This window comes from Thunnus thynnus, chromosome 10 (assembly GCF_963924715.1).
Source record: "Thunnus thynnus chromosome 10, fThuThy2.1, whole genome shotgun sequence".
Taxonomy (NCBI): Eukaryota; Metazoa; Chordata; class Actinopteri; order Scombriformes; family Scombridae; genus Thunnus; species Thunnus thynnus.
In genome coordinates this window covers 61,789-72,500 of record NC_089526.1, presented here as the reverse complement: position 1 = coordinate 72,500, position 10,712 = coordinate 61,789, and the positions used below count along the sequence as shown (strand labels likewise).

At 35.7% G+C, this 10,712-nt stretch overlaps 1 protein-coding gene across 1 annotated transcript in view; it reads left to right on the top strand.

The window, feature by feature from the left end:
- Nucleotides 1-777: 777 nt before the first annotated feature.
- The window catches only part of LOC137190683 (semaphorin-4A-like), a 29,120-nt gene continuing 19,185 nt past the window's right edge, over nt 778-10,712 (top strand). The window contains exons 1-2 of the mRNA XM_067600206.1: nt 778-1,016; nt 9,492-9,652. Of these exons, the coding sequence (XP_067456307.1) occupies nt 932-1,016; nt 9,492-9,652 (246 nt within the window). The 5' untranslated portion in view covers nt 778-931. The remainder of the gene's footprint in view (nt 1,017-9,491; nt 9,653-10,712) is intronic.

Genomic DNA, 10,712 nt, shown 5'->3' with positions numbered 1-10,712 from the left:
AGATTCTTCTCACATCACATCAGTCTATAAAAATATTTTAAAGCACAATAATCATCTATATTTGACATTTCCATTCGTAACAGCTGCAGGATGATGATCAGGCTTTACAAACAGCATGTGGACAGAAACTTGAATGCATTAAATGTTAAATGATGAAGCTGATGTGAAAGTGTATCAATGGATTCACTGTGAGGAGCTGCAGATGAAGCAGCCCGACAGAAAACAGAAACTCTGCTTCCTCATTAGAGTATTTTTAACTCACTGTTATTTCTGTAAATGTTCTGTCACGTCTGAATGAAACTGTAAAATTCACCTTTGTCTGAGTGACTAAAAAACATCACTGTACCAGAGAGATGAAGCAGCAATGTCACAGATTCCTCGTCTGAAAAGGGTTTTGTCTCTACCTGCTGGTTCAGTTTAACACTCAGGCAGAATAAGACACGTCCTGTCTTTCTTTCAAAGGTCTTTTTACTGATTGTCAATAGTTAATAGAACATGTCCCATCTTTAAATCTGCTGTCATGTCTTTGACTGGACAGAGATTTTTACTTTCTGTCAGCATCTGTTTTTAGATCAACTGTGTGAAAAGCGGCAAAGTGTGAAATGTGAAACCGTCTAAAGGTGATGTGAAACAGGATGAAGTGATCCGGAGACAGTCAAGAAACAATCTCTCTTCTCTAATTGGCTGTCAGAGAAACAGTCACTTATAGAAACAACTGTTATCTGATGTTAAAGCTGCAGATGATGACGTTCCTCCTCTTCCTCTTCCCCCTCCCCCTGACCTCGGACCACAGTAAAAGAGGAAGCTGTGGTGAGTCTTTCTGACGGTTTCTTCACAGTCCTTCATCACTGACAGTCGCTACGTTCAGAGCTTTAACTTCAACATTGACGAGGAGGAATCAAATTAAATCTTCATAATCAGTTTGTCTATTATGGCTTCATCAGTCATCCTGCTGCTCTTCGGCCTGCTGAGCTCCATCACCTCGCTGCCTTCACCACGAATCTCCTTCACCCGCGGTAAGTCCAAAAAACACATTTCTAATCAATCAGTGAGGAACACCTCTTCCGGTTGGGATGTGTGTTTGTTTCACTGGAGGATCATGAAGGACATAAATGAGCATCAATAATAATGAGGAACAATCGTGTCTCTTTAATTTCACTCTAAAAGTATTAGTCATAGTGGTAATGATTCAGTCTTGATAAACAATATGAGTATCTAACTCATAAATATATATACATGTTTCAAATCTCTTCATTGATTATCGTATTTATAATTATATTTATTTTGTAATAATTTATTAGAGATTGTATTAAGTGATGCCATATCTTTTTAATGTTTATTTTTTTCCCATGTTGGAAAAGAATTCGGGTATCATTTGTTTTATCATTAAATATATGTTTTTACTACATTTCCTTTTATATTTGGTTTGGTTTTATTTGGTCATAAAACAAGATACACTTAACACACTTTTCCATATATTCACCAGAAAAACAAAACAAAGAAAATCGCACAGGTTCAAAATATAAAACAAACTCATTATTAATAACTTCATTATTTATTGATTGTGACTCAGAGTTTAGTCACATGTTCAGCTCAATATGCAGGACAATGTTTGTTAGAAGAGACTTAACATGATTTAAGTTCATGATATAAAAAGAAATAATGAAACTAAAAGTTAGGAGGAAAAAAGCATCTGAACCAAAACTCACTTTTGATATTTATGCTACAAACTGCTGGTTAAGAATGAAGAGTGTGGAGGTTTATTAACTCACTGATACATGACTTAATCACACTGAGACGTTTTGTTGGTTTGATTTAATTTCCACATAATGAGTAAATTAGCCTGATCATCACAGCGTTGCAGTTACAATCAGATGACATTCATTCGTTCAAACATTCTGGGCTGAGAGGAGAACCAACAATTGATAAAGTCATTAAACTAACTTATCTAGAAATGTGTAGGTTTACTCTGAATCAAAGATGATATTATTTTGAATGTTTTCCATCTGATTAGAGTTTTAAGGAATAGACATATTTCTAAAAATCATTACAGAATGTTATATAATATTTTTGCTGACGATGTGATGTTATTTTCATGTGTTATTAAGAAGAATATATATTTTAAATAAATCATCTGGAGGTTCTGTAATAACTATGTTGTGTTTGGACATAATAATATCTAACATGTCATAAGCTTCTTCATGTCTGATTATTGTTGGTCCTAAAATAGTTTATAGTTTTATTATATAATAATACTATGTCTTCCTGCTCTAAGGTCAAATAAGGTGTCCCACGGGGATCAGTACTTAGTCCTCTTCTGTTTTATGTTTACTTGCTGCCTTTGGCTCAAATTTTCAAAAAACACAACATAATGTGTCACTGCTGCACTGATGACACACATCTCTTCCTGTAACAGTCAGTGACTCCTCCCAGCTGCTTAAATTAGAGAAGTGTTTATCAGAAGTCCATCACTGGATGTGCAATAACTTCCTGCATCTAAATGCACATAAGACCAAAATGCTGCTCATTGGTCCACCTAGATTCACATCGCTTTTTACAGACTTATACATTAATCTTGATGGCTGCACAATTTCTCAGACCCATACAATTAAGAATCTGGGAATAGTATTTGATCCATCCCTTACATTTGAGCCACATATCAAGTATATAACACAAACTGCCTTCTTCCACCTTCATAAAATAGCCCAACTATGCCACATTTGATCAAATTCAGATGCTGAAATCCTTCATAACATCTAGAATAGACAACTGTAATGCACTTTTCTCTGGCCTACATAAAACAGCAACAAAAGGTCTTCAATTGGTCCAGAACGCAGCTGCCAGAGTCCTCACAAGGTATAAAAAATTGGATCGTATAACACCAGTACTGATGTCCCTGCATTGGCAAGAGCTGATTTGCTCTGTATAGTCCACAATGGCCTTTATGTTCCCGTGGTCCCGGTTATTTAACTGTTCCTCAATTCAATAAAAAAAAACTTTTGCATGACCATTTAACCCACTGGGAACCCTAATCACTGACTGTTTCCTCCTTAACATGTAGCCACTCCAACCCTGTTAGTGTAAGTTGTAATATTAACATTACTGCCTGTTTATGTGTGTGTACTTTTACATGTAATATCATGTTCCTCTTTTTTCTGTTTTTTTTCTGTTATGCCTCTTTTTTTGTTTTTATTGACTTGAAAAGTGTCCAGAGACTCTCTGGGTGATGTTCACTTTAAATAAACTGTAGTTAAAGTTGAAGTATTAACACCAACAACAAGAACTGGGGCCAGATGTATTATGAACTTTCCCACACATAAACTGGTATGTGTAAAACTAAAAAGTTTGGTAATTAGACGTCAGTACACGTTTTTGTGGAGCAATGTGAAGCTGATAATAAAAATAAATAAAACATTGTAAAATAATATACACCGATTAATTACGTTTCTGCGATCAACTTATCATCAATAATTGTGCAGCACAAAAACAAAAATTGTGTGAAATTAGATAAATAAGTTGTGATCCCTAAATTTGATAATAAAATCATTAATAATAACCATATCTGCTTCACATCTGATGCTTCAGTCTTACTGTTCCTGAAATGTTATCATCAGGGGAAGAAAAGGAATATTTTATTTTTGATGAATCTGTCTCATTGATTCAGTTAAAGGAACTTTTATTCTTATTGATATGATAATACTTATTATCAATACTGTATTTAACATAAGTAGCATTTTGTATTCAGCACTTCTATTTGCAATGAAGTATTTGTAAAGTAATTTATTTATACTTTCGCTTAAGTAACAAATCTTGTATATTTGTGTTAATCACAGATGAATGTGGAAGTTCCTCAGTCTTAAAACATGAATGTAGTTTCTGTCTGACCTCCACAGTCTCGATGCAACATGGCCGTGTGGCGTTTTAGGACTGACAATAATGAAACTGAAGAAGTTTATGACACGTTGGATTCGGACAAAATATTATTATTCATGTCCAAACTCTTCAGTTATTTTAGAACCTGATTATCACTTCATATAAAATATCTCCTTCTTAATAATACTTATAAGAATCACATCACATCGTCAGCATAATTACTGTATTTCATTTTCTAATAATTCTGAGTACTGCCAATTCCTGATCAAGAAATGTGAGTTTACTGCTCACTGCTGAATAAACCACTTAGTGTGTGTTATACTAGGAGCAGTGATTGAGTAATATCGGACATAGACATAATTCAGCTGTACACAACTCCCAATTCTCAATAACACGGTATAACTCAAACCTACTGACGGCAAACTATCTCAGAGCTTTAATGCTGCAGTTTGTATGAAAATGAAGAAGCTCAAAAGATAACTGATTGATTTCATACATTTCCTTTGAATACACAACTGAATCTACAACTAAAGTGTGAAATGTCACACGTCTCGCACAAGCTGCTGTCAGACATTTCTTACTTCTCTTTGGACTTGTGCAGCTGTGAAATGTTATGTCTTCTAAAAACCAGCCAGTCATGGTTACCTGGTAACAGACGTTCATTCATGGTTGTGGTGAGATCAGAAAAGAGGAAGGCCTCTGCTCTGCTGGAATATCAACCACACAAACTGGGACTGGTATCCACTGACATGTTAAATACTTGTGCACAATAAACACAGCAAAGCAAAAAAGAAATGTACGGAGGCCCCCAGGGGTCAAGTGGTAGAAAGAAAAAACATCCTGCACACCATTCTATGATTGACAGTATCAAATGCTTTGTTCAAATGTAAAGTGTTAAAAAGGGTTACAGTTAGGGTTAGGATTAGGGTTAGGATTAGGATTAGGGTTAGGGTTAGGATTAGGGTTAGGGGTTAGGATTAGGATTAGGGTTAGGGTCAGGATTAGGGTTAGGGGTTAGGATCAGGGTTAGGAATAGGATTAAGATTAGGATTAGGGTTAGGGGTTAGGATTAGGGTTAGGGATTAGGGTCAGGATTAGGATTAGGGTTAGGGTTAGGAGTTAGGGTCAGGATTAGGATTAGGGGTCAGGGTTAGGATTAGGATTAAGATTAGGGTTAGGATTAGGGTTAGGGTTAGGATTAGGGTTAGGGGTTAGGATTAGGATTAGGGTTAGGGTCAGGATTAGGGTTAGGGGTTAGGATCAGGGTTAGGAATAGGATTAAGATTAGGATTAGGGTTAGGGGTTAGGATTAGGGTTAGGGATTAGGGTCAGGATTAGGATTAGGGTTAGGGGTCAGGGTTAGGGGTTAGGGTCAGGATTAGGATTAGGGTTAGGGGTCAGGGTTAGGATTAGGATTAAGATTAAGATTAGGGTTAGGATTAGGGTTAGGGGTTAGGGTCAGGATTAGGATTAGGGTTAGGGGTCAGGGTTAGGATCAGGGTTAGGGGTTAGGGTCAGGGTTAGGATTAGGATTAGGGTTAGGGGTTCACAAAGTTCAATTTTTTTATCATCTAAAGCAGAAGAGGGTTAGGGTTAGGATTAGGGTTAGGGGTTAGGGTCCGGATTAGGATTAGGGTTAGGGGTCAGGGTTAGGATCAGGGTTAGGGGTTAGGGTCAGGGTTAGGGTTAGGATTAGGGTTAGGATTAGGGTTAGGGGTTCACAAAGTTCAATTTTTTTATCATCTAAAGCAGAAGAAATATTGTTGACAAGCTGCAACAGTACTAGTTCACTTGAGTATTTCTTCCAAAAATCATACAGATGGTTGTAAAGGATGTTGTTCTCAATTAAGTGCTTTGAGATTCTTCTATAAACAAGTTTCTCCAGAACAGGGTAATATAGATATTGGGCGATAATTGCCAAATTATCAGGATCACCTGATTTATAAAATGATATAACTTAGATTTTTTTATTTCATGTTGGATAACACCAGATTGAAAAGATTTAGAGTTAGAGGAAAACATAATCAATAATTTCCTTAATGAAACTTCTTTTTATTCCATCATCCTTCAGCAGAATTTTTTAAATTCAAAATTACACCATGCACTTCTTTAGCACTGGGTGACTCAACATTGCAGAGTGAAGGAAACTGACTTTTAATTAAACTACACAGGCTGTCATCAGAATCTTTGGCATTTGATGCCAGCGAGAACCCAACATTTACAAAAAATTAATTAAAACCATCAACTATCTCTCTTGGGTTATGAAGAGTACCATCCCTCCTTAACACCTGAACAGGTACTACTGCTGGAGCACTTTTGATTTAACAATTGATTAATGAGACTCCAAGTTGAATATATGTCTTTATTTGCTTTGGTAAATTTGTCTGAAAAATATTTCTCTTTAGCTTTCCTTAATGATTCAATATATTTATTTATGTATTTCTTATAAGTTTCCATATTTTGTAGTAATCAGTGGAAACATTTCTCAAAAACATAAAGAGTGCTAAAAATGTCTGAAAAGCTTTTTCAACATCTTGCACTTTGAAAACATCACCCCATGAACCATCATTAATCAAAGACTTGAAGGACTCCATATTCTTTTTGCAAAATCTGTGATATTTTGTTCTCTCATGAACACTGTTTTTACAATTATATGCATATTTTCTTTAGTATGAATTAGTTGAAATACAGGGAAATGAAATATCAGACATCAATAATCCTGGAGTAAATTAAAAAATGAGACAATTGATTAAGGTGTTAATGTTGGTCAGTGTTACCTCGTGTTACCCAGCACTTTCTGTCTACTTTAGATCATCGTTTTTATTGACCACACTGTCACATAACAAACACGTTTCTCACTCAGTACATGTTTGTAGTTTATTTATACAGATGTGGGAACTGATGCTTTGTGGCTGAACTTATATATAACATTTTATTTGTAACTTTCTGTTTCTCATTTTAAACCTCAATTAAACTCTATTTATGTTCAATTTTCAGACAGTGACCTGCAGGATGTAATGACTGCTGGTTAACAGGAAGTATTTATAGCACATTCTTAAAATTTTACTTTTTACTAACCCTTGTATTTAATCAGGTATTCTCATTGAGATTGAAATCTATTTTTCAAAAGAGATATATATCTAAGGTTCAGTAGTTATTGGATTGTTTCTGTAGTTACAAGAAGAGATGTGAGTGTTTTGATACATGAAACAAACGGAAATGTCATATTTCCATAACGTTTTCTTCTACAACGGTTTAACGGCACTGACTGGGGAATTAGCGCCACCTGATATTTATCTGCTAAAATTCACACAACAGCAGTGGATGGAAACAAACATCACTACATTTTATACTGATGCTTTTCCGGAAATAGTTTTGGCTTTAACTGCTTAAATAACTAATAAAACCACTAGAGCCCAACAAATACTGATATCCATCCGATATTTCTGTTCCCCTCTTTTCTTTTATATACACACAAAAAATACCTAATAATCTTATTATAATCTAAAGATTCAGTAACTGCTGTGAGACATTTTAATCTCCATCACACTGCTTGTGTTCTTATTTTTATCTCTGTTCAGATACAGATGCTGAGTTTCTCAGCAGCTCTGAACCACATCCTCTCCGAACTGTAACCCATATTGTTGGTCTCAGCCTCAGAAACAGGAAGTGGTACTGTCTCCATGTGGGTCAGCTGACTACAGAAGCAGAAGACGTGTTTATTTATTGCTGCTGTTTTAGACTCCTTAGCTTGACACTCAGCCCTGCCACACCACTTTAACTCAAACCAGCTCTTTGTTTAGCCCTGGTTAATGTAAAGTTAGACATGCTGAGAACAGGTGCATGATGGGAAGGCTGGGCTCTTGTATTTCTATCTGTTACCTGCTCATCCTGAGCTCAGTCACAGGAGGCTGCAGTCTATCCCAGCTGTCACTGGCTTCACCTGCACAGGTGACCAACCAATCACGGGACTATTTAAATTGAATTTTATTAACGTCAGCTCATTACTAAGCAACAATGACAGGGTGATGGCATGAAATATAAATGTCACATAAAGTAAAGTTAATAAATATCTAAGAAATATGCATATAAATATATATAAAATATAAATTATACTCTTATTATTCTATAATAGTAATAAAAGAAGAAAAAGTAATATATGTGTAGGAATTTCAGCTATAAGTGACAATAGAGAGAAAAAAAGAGATTTCATACTGTTAAGCTCTAGAAGACCTTTCTGTTGTTTCAGTACATTTAGTGGAGAAAACTGGGAGATGTCTTTTCAAATTTACACTTATGTAATTTAAAAAAAGGTTGTAATAAAATAATAAAATTAACTAAATGTTCTACATTCTTATCTGAGGTTTCCAATCAAGAAACAACATCTTGCAGTTTAGTGTGAGAGTATAGTATAGAGTATAGTATAGTATAGTATAGTATAGAGTATAGTATAGTATAGTATAGTATAGAGTATAGTATAGTATAGTATAGTGTGCAGTAAAAGAGGAAATTTCATGATTCATGCAAAAGAGCAATAATCAATGATTTTGGAAGGTTAATGGTACTGTAGTTAAGTCCTGAAAATTCAGTTTTGGAAAGGCCCTCCATAAGTCTGATTTACTTTAAATCTGACACACAAGTCCAGCTCAATGTGCTCTACAAAAAAACCTCTTGGACCATAAAAGTCCACCATATTGGATTTTTTGCATAAACTGAAACACATTAAAATTAGTAGAACTTTTTGAATTTAGATATACAGCCTCAAGGGACTGAAATACTTATTTCTATCATAAATGAGTAGGATTGGTTAAAAAACATGGCCACCATCAACCAAAACATCTTCACAATGGGAGGGGTTTAGCAAATATTGGCCATAACTCATTAACCATTTGGCCAGTTATAAATGTTGGTACATAACTTCAGTTTATGATTGGGAATAGGTCTCCCAAAGCATTTTGAGCCCAACCCATAGGGGGCACCAAATATACCATAAACACGTACCTAAAAACCCAGTGGACAGAATTTCAGCAAAGTTGGTGTGCCTGCTCTTGGGGTGAGTATTAACCGAAATCTGATGCACCATATCGATAGGTGCAAGTGGGTGTTCCCAATCACATATTTGCTCATAACTCAAGATGCCTTTGAGAAATCTTGATTAAACTCCCAGGAGACATCCTGCATTATGTCCTGAACATACACAACAAGTTTTGTTCAAATTGGATGAAGTTATTGAAATGCTGCATGCTTTCTGATGATGAAACAAGTGCGCAATTGGTCTCACTCCTTCTTTAAACAGAATTAAAGTAGCTGAAGTGACTTTGCTCACCTTTGTGAAGCTTGAAACCTGATCATTTTTACTTGTGGCCTTAGTTGTGAGCTGCTTTCTTCTGTTGACCACAAAAAGGTTTGAACCAGGAATCACCACTTGCAGCTATATTTTGTTATCATGAAGTGAATTACATGACATATTTTGTTGGAGAACATCACTATGCTGCCCTAAATCTCAATCTGAATGTTATTTGTTGTCTTGTTAATAAATTCCCTCTCATCTCAGAGATTCAGTTCAAACTAATCAATAGACAACAATCAATAAAGACAAATAACCTCTCTGTGTTTAGACTCTGTAGACCGACCGCTGCTCCACTTTAGCCTCCCTGATGTCCACAATACCACCACACTGTTGCTAAGCAACGACGGTTCCACCTTGTACGTGGGGGCACGGGACGCCGTCCTCTCATTGGACATCAGTCAGACTGATGTCATCACCCTGAAGAAGAAGGTGAGCCTGTTTTACTTCAACTCCCATGATGCTTTGATTTGTAATGAAATTTAACCAGAGACAAAGTCTGTGTGGCTCTTATTTTAATATTCTTCTGTTTAGAGGAGTGAGACCAATCATACATTTGTTTCATCATCAGAAATCATGCAGCTTTTCAATAATTGCACAATCAAAGTTTGTCATTCGAACCCCCTTCATCAGATTTGAACAAAAGTCAGTTTGTATGTTCTGAACATTTAATCAGGACTGCTCAAAGGCTTCTTGAGTTATGAGCAAATATGTGATAGACCACGCCCACTCACACCAATCAATATGGCACTTCAGAGTTTGGTTAATACTCGACCCCAGAGCAAGCACACCAATTTTGGTGGAATTCTGTCAACTTGGTTTTCAGGTACATATTTGTGGCATTTTTGGTGCCATCTATGGGTCGGGCTCAAAATGCTTTGGTAGATCTGTTCCCAACCATGGACTTAAGTTATCTAGGACAATGTATTATGATTAGACAAATGGTTAATGAGTTATGGCCAATATTTGCTAAGTCCCGCCCTTTGCAAAGATATTTTGTTTGATGGTGGCCATGTTTTTTGACCAGTCTTGCTTTTTTATGAAAGAAATGAGTATCTCAGTCCCCCGAGGCTTTATACTTGTGTCAAAATTCAAAAAGTTCTAATCATATTACTGTTTTTCAATTTATGCAAATTGGCAAAAAGCTGGACTTGTGTATCAAATTTCAAATCAGTTGGACTCACGGTGTGAGGGATGTAGCCTTTCAAAAACTGATTTTTTTGGCCTTAACTACAGCAGCATTATCTGGCTGTTTGGGCTCATATTTCTTGGGAAGCACTTGCACATAATTTCCTGTTGTTGTGCAAAGTTTCATGGTTTTAGCTTATTGCAGCTCACAGCCATTTGAGCAAATGCAGCAGAATAATTATATTAATAATAAACTGCACAAACATAGATTAAATTGTAATATAATATTTCTAAATCTGTGTTTTAAATTGATCAGATTGATGTAAAAGTATTTTATATACGTATATATTGAACTCCTACAATC